Source organism: Ranitomeya imitator, chromosome 1 (genome assembly GCF_032444005.1).
Source record: "Ranitomeya imitator isolate aRanImi1 chromosome 1, aRanImi1.pri, whole genome shotgun sequence".
In the NCBI taxonomy this organism is placed as follows: domain Eukaryota; kingdom Metazoa; phylum Chordata; class Amphibia; order Anura; family Dendrobatidae; genus Ranitomeya; species Ranitomeya imitator.
This window is the reverse complement of record NC_091282.1, coordinates 816,214,180-816,230,377: the sequence shown is the minus strand read 5'-3', so window position 1 is coordinate 816,230,377 and position 16,198 is coordinate 816,214,180. Positions and strand designations below refer to the sequence as shown.

Here is a 16,198-nt window from a genome sequence, read left to right as displayed (position 1 = left end):
TACGGTACTGTTTTCTCCGGTACCGGAATTATCTGGACGTGTGAAACCGGCCTGAGGTAAAATACTGACTGTGTGAAAGCCAAAACCAGGAGTGGTGATAAATCCAGAAGTGGTGACGTGTTTCTATTATACTTTTCCTCTGAGTGTCCCACTCCTAGTTTTGGCTTATAAATACTGAGGTAAAATACTGAATGTGGCCTAAAAGAGTTTTCTGGGCTGTAAGGAAATGTCTGCAGTCACCCTATACTATATGCCTGCAAATTACCAAATAGAACATTGATGGAAGCAAATGAGAATCTCCTTGGTACGGGACCACTACTATGGAAGTCGCATACTGGTGGGCAACCTGGCACACTGTCACAATTCGGCAATTTTCATTTGTGTTCAGTGTAAATGAGCAACCTGCCTAATAATGGAAAGTGACAGACTGCAATTCTTTCTGTTCATGACGATGGGCTGCCTCTAAACATGGTGCTATCCATCTATATTTGCATAGAATAAAGATATCCCAATATTGGTCACCTGCTCCCATTCTCTGATCACCTAAGGCAGTGCATCAGGAAGAATCCTTTACTGTTATCGAAGGGAAAGACTGTGTGATGGGAAATATACGGTATTTGTTCTTTATAGCACTTGTGACTAATAAATGTGCCAGCTATGCCCACTGCCCCAATCTCTGTCTGGGTAGTTATATATGGTGCTGTTCCCATTGATAAAGTCTATTTTTGTGCATTACTGTATCACTTGCTTTCGGTCATTTTACAGTTTATATTTTTGTTCTTCCTTTTGATTAGAGAAATTCAGCTGCTGCGGCGCTTGAGGCATCGGAATGTCATTCAGCTGGTGGATGTGTTATACAACGAAGAGAAGCAAAAAATATATCCTTTTTAAATATGTTTTCACTGGCAAGTCATAGGCCAGAAATGACTGGAAGTGGTATGGTAATCCTGTATAGAGTGGTATGCCATGTAAGGAATATTTCAGATATTGACAAAAACCATGGCAACTCATGTGCTACACTTATGAACTGGCCCAAATATCTAAATCAAATATAAAAAGTGTATTTTTTTTATTGATATACTCAAATAAGAAGTAAATAGCAGACGCAACTAACTATTATTATTATTATTATTATTTATTTCTATAGCACCATTGATTCCATGGTGCTGTACATGAGAAGGGGTTACATACAAATTACAGATATCACTTACAGTAAGCAAACTAACAATGACAGACTGATACAGAGGGGAGAGGACCCTGCCCTTGCGGGCTTACATTCTACACTGGATGGTGGGGAAGAGGACAGTAAGTTGGGGGGGGGGGGGGGGGAGTTGCTGCAGCTCTGCTGTTGGTGAGGCGGTAGCTCCGGTAGTGATGAGGAGGCAGCGGGGTCAGTGCAGGCTGTAGGCTTTCCTGAAGAGGTGGGATTTCAGGTTCCGTCTGAAGGATCCGAATGTGGTTGATAGTCGGATGTGTTGGGGCCAAGAATTCCAGATAATGAGAGATATTCGGGAAAACTCTGGGAGGCGGTTAGGTGAGGAGCGGATAAGTGTGGAGGAGAGAAGGAGGTCTTGGGAGGACCGGAGATTACTAGATGGAAGATATTGGGAGATTAGTTCAGAGATATACGAAGGAGACAGGTTATTGATGGCTTTGTAGGTCAGTATTAGTAATTTGAACTGGACACGCTGAGGGAATGGGAGCCAGTGAAGGGATATGCAGAGGGAAGAAACGGAGGAGTAGCAAGGAAAGAGATGGATTAGTCGGGCAGCAGAGTTAAGGATGGACTGGAGAGGTGCAAGGGTGTTAGCAGGGAGGCCACAGAAAAGGATGTTGCAGTAGTCGAGGCAGGAGATGATGAGGGCATGCACAAGCATTTTAGTAGATTGAGGGCTGAGGAAAGGACGGATTCTGGAGATATTTTTGAGCTGGAGGTGACAGGAGGTGGAAAGATCTTGGATGTGCGGTTTGAAGGACAGGGAAGAGTCAAGGGTTACTCCGAGGCAGCGGACTTCCGGTGTGGGGGAAAGCGTGATGTTGTTAATTGCGATAGATAGATCAGGTGAGGAAGATCTATGGGATGGAGGAAAGATGATGAGTTCAGATTTGTCCACATTGAGTTTGAGGAAGCGAGAGGAGAAGGAGGATATGGCTAATAGGCACTCTGGGATTCTGGACAGCAGAGAGGTGATGTCTGGGCCAGAGAGGTAGGTCTGAGTGTCATCAGCATAGAGGTGGTACTGGAATCCATGGGACTTTGAGTTGTCCCAGGCCAAGTGTATAGATTGAGAAGAGTAAGGGTCCTAGAACAGAGCCGTGGGGGACTCCAGCAGAGAGCGGGTGGGATGAGGAGGTAGTGTGGGAGTGGGAGACGGTGAATTTGCGATTGGAAAGGTAAGAGGAGATCCAGGATAGGGTGAGGTCTTTAATGCCAAAGGAGGAGAGAACCTGTAGTAGGAGGCAGTGGTCAACTGTGTCAAAAGCAGAGGACAGGTATAGAAGGAGGAGTTTAGAGTTTGTCCGTTAGCTTTTGGCTGCAATAGAGAACTATACCCATTAACAAGGCGGCCACCAGGAATTTCAGGGCCCCATACTGGCAACATTTTTGGGCCCCCTTAAGGCTCTGCTTAGGCTCCGCCTCCACTCCTTGAACCTTCCACATTCCCTCCACCCACTCTTGGAAATACTCCAGATCTGCTCCACGTCCTCACCAATCACACATTAACAGTTCCCATTGAACACAAGATCACAAACAGTGGGTACGGAAAGTATTCAGACCCCTTTAAATTTTTCACTCTTTGTTTCATTGCAGCCATTTGGTAAATTCAAAAAAGTTCATTTTTTCTCATTAATGTACACTCTGCACCCCATCTTGAAAAAAAAAAAACAGAAATGTAAGAAGAATGTGCAAAGCAGTGATCAAAGCAAAAGGTGACTACTTTGAAGAACCTAGAATATGACATAATTTCAGTTGTTTCACACTTTTTTGTTAAGTATATAATTCCACATGTGTTAATTCATAGTTTTGATGTGAATGTACAATTTTCATAGTCATGAAAATACAGAAAAATCTTTAAATGAGGTGTGTCTAAACTTTCGGTCTGTACTGTACATTAATTAGCACCTGTACTCTTTCCCCCAATTCTGTACCAGTCACTGCAACGCCCCCACTCTGTACCTGCTTCTCCCCCCGATTAATTATTTTTACATGCCCCATCCACCCCAATTCATTGTCATGTTTTTTTTTCTTTTCTCCAACCCCACCCTCTATTAATTATCTACTGCTCTCCCCCACATTCAATTAGTGTCATCATTTACTGTTCCCCACCCTCAATTTATCATTATTTGCTGCCCCATTCCCTATTCATCATCATTTGCTCTCCCCATCCCCATCTTCAATTCATCACTTGCTCTCTCCACCCCCCATCAAAAATCGGATTGCACTTGGCCGAATGTTAACCTCTTCATCATACCGATTCGGCATTTGAAAACAATCACCGCATACTGCGATTACATCTGAGAATCGGATCACATGCACCCATATAAGTCTATGGTTGCGGGTTAAATATTGCATTGCATTCTGATATCACCCAAGTGCAGTGCGATTCCTGCGGACGCCGGCAATGGAGGAGAGGGAGAAAGTAATTTCTCTGTCTCCTCCACACCTGTGCTGCGATTCTCTGATGAGGGAGAATAGGAGCACAGGGCACTGACACTCGGATAATAATATCTTTATTTTTATATAGCGCTAACATATTCCGCAGCGTTTTACAGTTTTGCACACATTATCATCACTGTCCCCGTTGGAGCTCACAATCTAAATTCCCTATCAGTATGTCTTTGGAATGGATCACACTTGCTGCATAGCAGGAGCTGAATGTCATTTGCATAACTGCTGTTGCATCGGATATGATAAACTAGTGTGTCTCTCCGGCCTATGTATATTTCCGGTTTCATCATTTAATGGTTAATACTTTTTGGCTCAGGGATTTCTTGGTTTTTAATTTTGTTTAGTTTTTTTTGTCTTTTGTTTTGAAGAGCTTAGTGATCATCTATTGTATTTATTATGTGGCTATATCAATAAAGATAAAATTTGTGTTATTTGGGCTGCTTTATAAGTGTATTATATTGTAATCTTCTGACTTCAGTGGTGCATAACATATTGATCAGTTACATTTTAATGAAGATACAGTTGGGAACATAAGTAATTGATACACTGACGATTTTGCAAGTCTTCCCAACTACAAAGAATGCAGAGGTCTGTAATTGTTATCATAGGTACACTTCACCTGCGAGAGACAGAATCTAAAAATAAAAACCAGAAAATCACATTGTATGATTTTTACATAATTCATTTGCATTTTATTGCTTGAGATAATTTTTTGATACAATAGAAAAAGAGAACTTGATATTTGCTACAGAAACTTTTGTTTGCAATTACAGAAGTCAGACATTTCCTGTAGTTCTTGACCAAGTTTGCACACACTGCAGCAGGGATTTTGGCTCCCTCTTCCATACAGATCTTCTCCAGATCTTTCAGGTTTCGGGTCTGTCACTGGGCAACGTTGAGTTTCAACTTCCTCCAAAGATTTTCTATTAGGTTTAGGTCTGGAGACTGGCTAGGCCACTTCAGGACTCCTGGTTATATGTTTCGGGTCATTGTCATGCTGGAAGACCCAGCCACAACCCATCTTCAATGCTGTTACTGAGGGAAGGAGGTTATTGGCCAAAATCTTGCAATACATGGACTCCATCCATCTTCCCTTCAGTACGGTGCAGTTCTCCTGTCCCCTTTACCGAAAAGTACCCCCAAAGTCTGATTATTTTCCCCACGATGTTTCACAGTTGGGATGGTGTTCTTGGGGTTGTTCTCATCTTTCTTCTTTCTCTCAAACACGGCGAGTGAAGTTGATACCAAAAGGTTCTATTTTGGTCTCATCTGACTACATGATCTTCTCCCATGCCTCCTCTGCGTCGTCCAGATGGTCATTGGTGAACTTCAAACAAGCTTGGACATTTGCTGGCATGAGCAGGGGGACCTTTAGTGCCCTGCAGGATTTTAATACATGACAGCGTAGTGTGTTACTAATGGTAATGTTTGAGACAGCAGTCTCGACTCTCATCAGGTCCTTGACCAGGTCCTATAGTGTAGTTCTGAGCTGATTTTTGACCTTCCTCAGAATCCTCCTTTACCCCACAAGGCGAGATTATGTATGTAGCCCCAGACCAAGGACGATTGACAGTCATCTTGTGTTTTTTCCATTTTCTAATAATTGTGCCAACAGTTGTTGCCTTCTCACCAAGCTGCTTGCCTGTTGTCCTGAAACCCATCTCAGCCTTGTGCAGGTCTACAATTTTGTCCCTGGCGTCCTTAGACGGCTCTTTGGTCTTGGCCATGGTGGAGAGGTTGAAGTGTGATTGAGTGTGTGGACATGTGTATTTAATACAGGTAACAAGTTCAAGCAGGTACGATTAACCCCCTTCTGACATCTGACATAATAATCTGTCTTTCTGTCCTGGGCCTATTTGACCAGGACGGATTATTACGTCATCATTGCCGCTGTGTGTAAGCTGGTTCTGACAGCTGACACCCGGCACTAGATGCCAGGAGCGGTCATGCCCCACTCCTGGCACTTTAACACCCAAAATGCTGTGATCAAATGCGATTGCAGCATTTCGAGAGCCGGCAGAGGCCCCTCTGCCTTTGGATTGGAGACCTACGGCCCTGAAGTTGCCATGGTGACACAATGTCGTCATGACGACATCCAGGTCACCAGGGCATGATCACCAATTTTCTCTCAGTGCAGAGCTAACAGTTTGCAAAGCATAGGGATGCTGCTGCTGCATCTCCATGCTTTACAAGCGATCAGCCTGCGAAAAATGATAGTCCCATTGTGGGACAAAGTAAAAGAAAAAAAAATTAAACTTTTTTTTTTAATTGTAAAAATATTTTAAAATAAAAAGTAATCTAAAGAAATTTCATCTATAAATAACTATTTGATTGAAAAAATATAGACAATAAAAGTATACATATTTGGTATCAACTATCACAAAAAATGTCTCCTAACGAAGACACGGCGAAACGCGTGTAGGGGGCGGCAGGCTGGGGTCAACCTCTCCATTACCATGTGAGTTATAGCCAGGCACATGCACTATATCATTCATTGATTGCTTGTTTGCACAGTGTGCACTATAGCACCTTCAACAGTAAATCAAATTTATAAGGCTATGTGCACACGTTGCAGATTTAGATGCGGATCCGCCGCATTTTTGGCCGCATGGATTCACATCAAATTCGCAGTGTAGTGCACATTCAATGTTAATCTATGGGAAATGCAGATTTGTTGTGCACGTGCTGCGGAGAAATCTGCGCAGAAACGCAGCGTTTTTTTCCGCAGCATGTCAGTTGTTTTTTTTTTGCGGATCTGCAGCGTTTCTGCACTCATAGGCTTGAAAAAAAGATCTGCAGATTTGCTGCGGATGTACCTGCGAGAAACGCTACAGATCAGGAGTAGGGCGGTGTGTGGGCTGAGCTATTTGCATGTATGTGTGTGCGGGGGTCTGCGTGTATGTGTGTGTGTGCCGGTGTCTGTGTGAATCTGTGTCTATGTGCGGGTGGGTTCGGGGATGTGTGTGTCTGTGTGTAGGCAGGTATCGTCCGATGGAACTACTAGTCCCATCTGGCTATGCCTGCTACAGTAACACCATTAGCCAATGATGGGAAAGTAGTCCCATCATCTGGCTAATGTTTTGAATGTTAAAAAAAAAACCCACACACAGTACACATATAGTACATACCTACAATATACAACTAATCCCCGAAGCCATTGATCATCTGCAAATAAAATTAAAATAATAAACAAACAATATACTCCCTGTGTCCGATGTAATCCAACTAATAACGATTGTCCCACGACGATCTCCCGTGTAGATCTGTCACATCAGCAGAGAGACTGCGTCGGAACAGGGGTATTTGTTTTTTTGTATGGGTGATCGATGGCTTTGATTGGATTAGGCGTGGAATAAAAATTATGAAAAAATGTGTAGTGCTTTATTTAATTAAAATACTTTTTTCTGGCTGTGTCTTTTTTTTTTTTTTTTTTTCAACCCATTAAGAACTATAGGATTAATAATGGATAGGCGTCTTATTGACGCCTCTCCATTATTAACCATTCTTAATGTCACCTTACAATCAAAGGTGACATTAACCCGTCGTTACCCCATATGCCACTGCTACATGGCAGTGGGAAGAGAGAGGCTAAATGCCGGAATTGGCGCCATTTCTGGGGTGGCTGGGGGCTGGTACTTGTAGGGGGGGGGGGGGGGGTGGAGAAGTAAGATTTTTTTTTTTTTTTTTTAATTAGATATTGTGTGCAGATTTTGTGTGTCTTTAACTATTTGGCTGTGCGCCCATGTTGCGTTTAAGCATTTCCGCCGTGTTTTTCAGCTGCGGAAACGCTTCAAAAAAGTATCCCATTTTAATTGCATTCCGCAATTGCTGTGCCCATGCTATGTATTTTTCCCGCAGCGGAATCACATCACGGTAAAATGCGCAGCATGTTCATTAATTTTGCTGAATCACAGCGATTCCACCGCAATAGAGTGGTATAGGAAACCGCTTGGGGAAAAAAGGCATGAAAAACACGACATAAACGTATCAAAATCCACATGCGTTATCACCGGCAAGGGTGTGCGGTTTTGATAAGGAAAATTCTGCTTCTATTCTGCAACGTGGGCACATAGCCTAAGGCTATGTGCCCACGTTCAGGAAAGTGTGCAGAATTTTCCTGAGCAAATCCGGACCACTTTTGTATGAAGTCCGCGCTAGTTTTTCTTGCGGATTTTTCGTGTTTTTTCCGGAGCTTCCCAATGCAATAACATAAGGGAAATCCGCAAAATTAATGAACATGCTACGTTTTTTCCGCGATGTGATTTTATCGCGGAAAATAACGAAACATCTGCACAAAATTAAGCGTTTTTGCAGCGGAAAGCCACTAAAAAACACGAAAAATCCGGAACGTATGCACATAGACAAAATGGTACATTTAGGCTATCTGTCTGTCTGTGTGTGTGTGTGTAAACACAATTCTTCCTATGTAAAATAAGTGGTTGGACAAAGAAATCACAATTCTTTTTTTTTTTTTTTTTTAGATCTTTATTTAGGTTACAAAAACACATAAAAACCGCATCAAAAACGCATGGATTTTTACCTGCGTTTTCTGCCAAGAGGTGCAGATTCTGTGCAGAAAATTCTGCGGGCAAATCTGCAACATGTGCACATACCCTAAGGCTATGTGGACACGTCCGCAACTGTGCCGCGGGTAAAACGCACACGGAATTGGCATGCGTTTTCCCGCTAAACACTAGCGTTTTATAAGTGTAATTAGCTTGCAGAATGGTAGCGTTTTCCAAGCGATCTGTAGCATCACTTGGAAAACTGACAGAATGGTCACACTTGTCAAATATAGTGTTTGACAAGTGTGACCAACTTTTTATTATTGATGCTGCCTATGCAGGATCAATAGTAAAAAGATCTAATGTTAAAAATAATAAAAAATCGTGATATTCACACCTTCCGGCATCTCCGGCAGGCTTCCTGCTCCTCGCGATGCTCCCATTCCCAGTAATGCCTTGCGGCAATGACCCCAGATGACGTAGCATCACGCGAGATCACTACGTCATCACAGGTCATTGCCGCAAATCATCCCTGGAAACGGGGGCATCGTGAGGAGCGGGATGGCTGCCGGGGCCGCCGGAAGGTGAGAATATCATGATTTTTTAATTTAAATATTTTTTTTTTTTTTTTCCCTTACAGAAACGGAAAAAAAACACAACAAGTGCACTAAAATTGCGAATTGCATTCTAATAATAGGATGCTTAATGTATGCGTTTTTTGACGGTTTTATCGCGTTTTTATAGCGAAAAATCCTGAACATGTGTGAGTCGCCCGTCAGGGCCGTGGGGTACTCAGTACTGGGTCCGTTACTTAAAGGGATGTGTCACGGCGACCCAGTCTGTGGCCCTGGGTGCCCATGTTAAAGGGATAGTCTTTAGAGATGTCTTTGGAGATGGTGTAATAAGAAAGAGGACACAGGGTTGCAGTCTCTTTACCTCGTTACTGAAGCAATTCAGACAGCCACAGTCCAGGGTACCGAATCACAGGTGCTGGTGGTGGCCCGGCCGGCTTGGAAGCAAGTTGGGATTTCCCCCTTACCAGGTGGGGTTAGAAGCCTTCCCTTTAGGCCGGCCTCACACTACCATGTTTTACGGACGTATGAGAGGTGCTGAAAATACGGATTGCATACGGTACAATGCTTCTCTATGCCCCAGCTCCTATCAGCCACTCTCTTCCCATTCCCGTGTAGTGGTGGGATATGGGGGGAGGGGGGGGGGTAATGAAGGGTTAATGTCACCTTGCTATTGTAAGGAGACATTAAGCCAGATTAATAATGGAGAGGCGTCAATTATGACACCTATCCATTATTAATCCAATAGTATGAAATGGTTACAAAAAACACACACGCACATTATTACAAAGTATTTTACTGAAATAAATACACAGGTTTTTGTAATATTTTATTATACTGGTAATCCACCTGAAGACCCTCATTCTGTAAAAAAAAGGTAAAATAGAAAAACAACAATATCCCATACCTTCCGTCGTTCTGTCACGTCCAACGATGTAAATCCATCTGAAGGGGTTATCTAATTTTACAAGCAGAAACCTGCTAATGCAGCTGTGCTCCTGCACATTTCTATGATTACTCTAAGATTCCAGTGATGCTTCACTTATGTACTTTTTCTGTGATATCATTTTTTCAAAATTAGTTTTTTTTAATTAATTTATATATTTTGATGTCCTAGCTATGCTCAGGTTAATTATCCCCTATTTGTTCCTGCTTTGTTAGTGCCTCTCTGATTTGGTATATTTTAATGTGTAATTAACGTAATAAATTTGAAATGTTGGATTAAATATAATCTGACCTCTTCTTCCTTTTCTCATGCTTAGGACAGAGACAGACTGCTGTACTTCCTGTGCGAGAATCGCATCATAAACCTTGTACTGGCTGTGGCTCTCGTGACCTGAGCTTGACTGCTGCATAATAATCCATCACGCTGTCATGCTCGGGTCATGAGAGGTGCCGGCCAGTCCGTGCAGTGCGATGCGATTATCGCACGAGAAATACAGCAGTCTGTCTCTGCCCTTTCTGAGGATTTTTGTGATGGTTGATCCTTTTGAGTTTAATTTATTTTCTAACGTGATTGACACCTAATTTGGGAAATATTTGTTTACATACAGTAGTGGCGAAAAGTATTGACACCCCTGCAATTCTGTCTGCAATCATTTTCAGGAAGAAAATTAGTATTATCTAACGCAAATTATTTGGTATTATCTTCATTTATTTTGTCTTAAATGAAAAAACTCAAAAAGAATTGTCCTAAAGCCAAATTGGATATAATTCCACACCAAACATAGAAAAAGGGGGTGGACAAAAGTATTGGCACTGTTCGAAAAATCATGTGATGCTTCTCTAATTTGTGTAATTAACAGCACCTGTAACTTACCTGTGGCACCTAACATGTGTTGGCAATAAATAAATCACACTTGCAGCCAGTTGACATAGATTGAAGTTGACTCAACCTCTGTCCTGTGTCCTTGTGTGTACCACATTGAGCATGGAGAAAAGAAAGAAGACCAAAGAACTGTCTGAGGACTTGAGAAACCAAATTGTGGGGAAGCATGAGCAATCTCAAGGCTACAAGTCCATCTCCAAAGACCTGAATGTTCCTAGGTCTACCGTGCGCAGTGTCATCAAGAAGTATAAAGCCCATGGCACTGTGGCTAACCTCCCTAGATGTGGATGGAAAAGAAAAATTGACAAGAGATTTCAACGCAAGATTGTGCGGATGTTGGATAAAGAACCTCGACTAACATCCAAACAAGTTCAAGCTGCCCTGCAGTCCGAGGGTACAACAGTGTCAACCCGTACTATCCGTCGGCATCTGAGGCTAGAGTTTGCCAAAACTTACCTGAAAAAGCCTAAAACGTTTTGGAAGAATGTTCTTTGGTCAGATGAGACAAAAGTAGAGCTTTTTGGGCAAAGGCATCAACATAGAGTTTACAGGAGAGAAAAAAGAGGCATTCAAAGAAAAGAACACGGTCCCTACAGTCAAACATGGAGGAGGTTCCCTGATGTTTTGGGATTGCTTTGCTGCCTGTGGCACTGGACTGCTTGACCGTGTGCATGGCATTATGAAGTCTGAAGACTACCAACAAATTTTGTAGCATAATGTAGGGCCCAGTGTGAGAAAGCTGGGTCTCCCTCAGAGGTCATGGGTCTTCCAGCAGGACAATGACCCAAAACACACTTCAAAAAGCACTAGAAAATTATTATTATGGCCAGCAATGAGTCCAGACCTGAATCCCATAGAACACATGTGGAGAGATCTAAAAATGGCAGTTTGGAGAAGGCACCCTTCAAATATCAGGGACCTGGAGCAGTTTTCCAAAGAAGAATGGTCTAAAATTCCAGCAGAGCATTGTAAGAAACTCATTGATGGTTACCGGAAGCGGTTGGTCGCAGTTATTTTGGCTAAAGGTTGTGCAACCAAGTATTAGGCTGAGGGTGCCAATACTTTTGTCTGGCCCATTTTTGGAGTTTTGTGTGAAATGATCAATGTTTTGCTTTTTGCTTCATTCTCTTTTGTGTTTTTTGATTTAAGACAAATTAAATGAAGATAATTCCTGTGAGACACCTGAAGGGTTAATACACTTCTTGAATGTGGTTTTGAGCACCTTGAGGGGTGCAGTTTTTGGAATGGTGTCACTTCTGTATATTTTCTGTCATATAGGCCCCTCAAAATCACTTCAAATGTGATGTGGTCCCTAAAAAAAAAATGCGTTTGTAAATTTTGTTGGAAAAGTAAAAAATCACTGATCCACTTTTAACCCTTATAACTTGGTTCCAAAATTGTGCTATTCTGTGTGATTTAAGGGCATGAAAATTCAAAATTAGAAAATTGAAAAATTTTCACCAAATTTCCATTTTTTTCCCACAACTAAACGCAAGTCATACCGAAGAAATGTTATTACAATCATGAAGTACAACATGTCTCAAAGAAACAGTCTCAGAATCACCGTGATCCGTCCGTTGAAGCGTTCCACAGTTATTACCTCATAAAGTGACTGGTCAGAATTGTAAAATTTGCCTGGTCATTAACGTGCAAACCACCTTCAGGGGTAAAGGGGTTAATACAGGTAATGAGTGCAGAGAAGGAGGCTTCTTAAAGAAAAACTAACAGGTCTGTAAGAGCCAGAATTCTTGATGATTGGTAGGTGATCAGAAACTTATTTCATGCAATAACATACTATTTTATTATGTAAAAATCATACAATTTGATTTTCTTTTTTTTTTTTTTTTTTTTTAGACACACTCTCACAGTTGTAGTGTACCTATGATAAAAATTACAGACCTCTTCATTCTTTGTAGGTGGGAAAACTTGCAAAATCGGCCGTGTATCAAATACGTATTTTGCCCACTGTAGGTAGGTTCAATGCTAGTTCAGATTTGCACTTGTAATCAATTTTTTGGTAACACACTCAGAAGAGGTCAGAACGTGCTTTTCCTCCAAGGATGGCACCACCGCATGACGAGTCCTGTTCCGTTTTTTTTTTCTATGACAGCTCACTGACCCATACAGTATCATTGGGTCATACACATGTCACTTTTAAGAGGAATCCGGGTCTCCAGTTTGAGAGACTCCATTTCCTATTCTAATTAGTTTTGTGGATCAGAGTTGGACATTGAGATCCTTATAAAACGGATGACAGACGTTGTACTTCAGTGTTCTAGCCGAATTTCATCTGGTTTTAACTAATACATTGCCAAGAGTTTTTGAATTTAAAAAAAAAAAAAATGAGAAAAATCAGTCTGTTTCTCTCGTCTGGTAGCACCCAGGGTAAGTTCACAAAAATAAATAAATCGTCCAGTTTTCAGCCCGAAAAAATGGTCAATTTGTCATCTCTTTTGTCATCCATATCCAATCCGTGTGCAATTCATTCCTGTGCAAGACCAAATCTAGTTCATGTATCTGTAATTTCATACAAGATACAGAACAGACTAGGTTAGTGCATGCTACAAATTTTTTTTTCTGTCCATTGAAAAAAAAACCAAAACAGTCCTCTGAACAGCGCCATTGATTACCATTGATCAGAGAGACTACACACAGACTTGATAACCAGAGACTTAAAAAAAAAAATAAAAAAAAAATTAAACAAAAAAATGGAATACTCACAATTAAATAAACATTTGCTATCACAGTGTCCATAAAAGTCTGTATAATTAAAAAATAAATTAAATAATACAATGAATGCTGTCAAGATGTCAGAATTGTGTTTTTTTGACCATTACATATACCTGGAAAAAATGCAAATAAAATATCATATGTATCCCAAATTGTTATCAGTAAAATGATCCGATCGCTATACAGAAATCAAGCCTTTACACCGCACCGTAGACTGAAAAATACAAACATTGCGAATCTCTGGAAAATTGCTGCAGACCTAATTTTTTTTTCCACAATTTTTGGATTTTTCCCATAATAATATAATAATAATATACTGTAATTTATTAAGGATGATCAAAACTATTATAGTTTGATATCTCTGCAAGTGTGCTAATCTAGAGAACCATGCTGTATTTTTTTTTTTTTTTACCATACACTGAATACTGTCAAAAACAAATTCCAAAAATCATGAAACACTTTTTTTTGTTTTTTTGTTTTTTTTTCCCCATTGTATCCAACTGGGATTTTTTTTCAGTTTAGTGTATAGTAAAATGGATGTTTTCATTAAAATATACATTTTGTTGCACCTAAAAAACAAGCCCCTATATGACTGTCAACAAAAAATTATTCTGGGGAGTGGAAGTTTTTCCTTTTTGTGCTGCAGAAAGGGTGAAAATGTAATAGAGATGGATACGGTATATGTATTTACACATACAAAATAATTGTTGATCAGCCCTTTCACAGTTCATACATTTGTGTAGCCTACTTCATTGTGTTTTTTTTTTTTGCTACATTCTCTGTAAACATTATGATGCAGTGTTGATTCAATGCAAAGTACAAGCTCCTTTTGAAACTCCTTTCATCCGCTGCTCAAAGATCTGTGTACTGCATTCAAACCGTGTGTGCATGGGACTTGCCTAGTCTGAGCCGTTCTGCGCCACTTTTCTGTATTCAAAAGGGGAAAGTCCTATACACAGACTGAACCGCATGTGCTTCCCAAGCAACATGTGGAAAGTACTTCCATTGACTTTATCCCTCATTTTCCTCTCAGCGTATTACTTTTTGTGTGTAGATCTTTGTGCAAGCTGATTACTTCAGTCTTATTAAAAGTGATATATATATTTTTTTTTAATTTCATGGTTTACCATATTTTTAGATTGATAGTAGTTCAGACAGAATCCTAATCTGCCACTGTTAGGTAGGTACTTACCCGGTGATATACAGGTAAAGTTGTCATCTAACGTGACAAAATGACATTAAATTTATAAGTACACACGTGGTCAAAATTGTTGGTACCCCTCGTTTAATGACAGAAAAACCCACTATGGTCACAGAAATAACTTGAATCTGACAAAAGTAATAATAAATAATAAAAAATCTATGCAAATGAACAAATGAAAGTCAGACACTGCTTTTCAGCCATGCTTCCACAGAATTTAAAAAAAAATACAACTCATGAAATAGGCCTGGACAGAAATGATGGTACCCTTAACTTAATATTTTGTTGCACAACCTTTTGAGGCAATTACTGCAATCAAATGATTCCTGTAACTGTCAGTGAGACTTCTGCACCTCTCGGCAGGTATTTTGGCCCACTCCTCAAGAGCGGACTGCTCCAGTTGTCTCGTGTCTGCACAGTGAGGATCTCTGGAGGAAAGAGGCGGAGGGAGATGGGGACAGGCGCCAGATTCCCAGCCCCTCAGTGTGAATACATCATAACACACTGCGGGGCGGGATCTGGGGCATCTGCTACACGCAAGCGCGATATCCTTACATCACCTGATGTAAGTTCCCTGGCAGCGCGAACAGCGCATGGCGCTGGTGACATCACGAGAAAGAGAGGAGGCGGCGCCCGGAGACCAGAGGGGGATGATGGACGGCTGCGAGGTGGTTGAGTCAGAGGGGAGAAAACATACCTCCCTGACTCAATAGAGGTATGGCGGGAAATGTATAAAACTCATTATTTCAGCATTCCTAGGGATAATAAACATAAAAGCCATCTCCACCACAGAATCCAGCATTAGTGCTGCTGAAGGGGGCTATTTTTTATTTTAATAGGCCTTGGGGTTCCCTTTACATTTCTGAATAATATGTGCAACTGTAGTCACAGGAACATCAAGCTGCTTGTAGATGGTCTTATAACTTTTACCCTTTAACATGTTTGTCTATAATTTTCTTTCTAATCTCCTGAGACAACTCTTTCCTTCGTTTCCTCTGGTCCATGTTGAGTGTGATACACACCATGTCACCAAACAGCACAGTGAGTATCTGTAGCCCTATATACAGGCCCACTCACTGATTCCAAGATTGTACACACCTGTGATGTAAATTAGTGGACACACCGTGATTTAACATGTCCCTTTTGTCACACAGGGGTACCATCATTTCTGTCCTGGCATATTTCATGAGTTTTTTTTTTTTTTAATTCTTTGGAAGCATGGTTGAAAAGCAATGTCTGTCTTTCATTTGTTCATTTACATAGATTTTTTATCTATTATTACTTTTGTCAGATTCAAGTTATTTCTGTGACCATTGTGGGTTTTTCTGTCATTAAACGAGGGGTACCAACAGGCTGATGAGGATTGATGGGCACAGAACAATCACTAATAGATCAATCAACCCATACAGTATCATGTTATCAGCAGTATATCTGCAGCTTACACCGGGCGATGTGCTGCTGAGTGATGATTTTTGTTCCGGCATCACAAGATGGATGAGCATCAATCTGTTCATTCCTTGGGCGATTGCGGACATGTCTACACCTATAAACTAAGCGTGTGGCCACATAGGAATACATGCAGGCGCACGCTCCGCTCCTGAGTGCCGGGTATTGATGTGCGAGACTCCATCCGAGTTTCTCGCATGCGAGTATGAGCCAATAAATTCAAGTGTAATTGATGGCTACTCGAAT

General features: G+C 41.1%; 1 protein-coding gene across 1 annotated transcript in view; it reads left to right on the top strand.

Annotated features, from left to right (window-relative positions):
• STK11 (serine/threonine kinase 11) overlaps nt 1-16,198 on the top strand; it is a 117,652-nt gene that overhangs the window by 18,720 nt on the left and 82,734 nt on the right. The window contains exon 2 of the mRNA XM_069739885.1: nt 795-878. Within this exon, the coding sequence (XP_069595986.1) occupies nt 795-878 (84 nt within the window). The remainder of the gene's footprint in view (nt 1-794; nt 879-16,198) is intronic.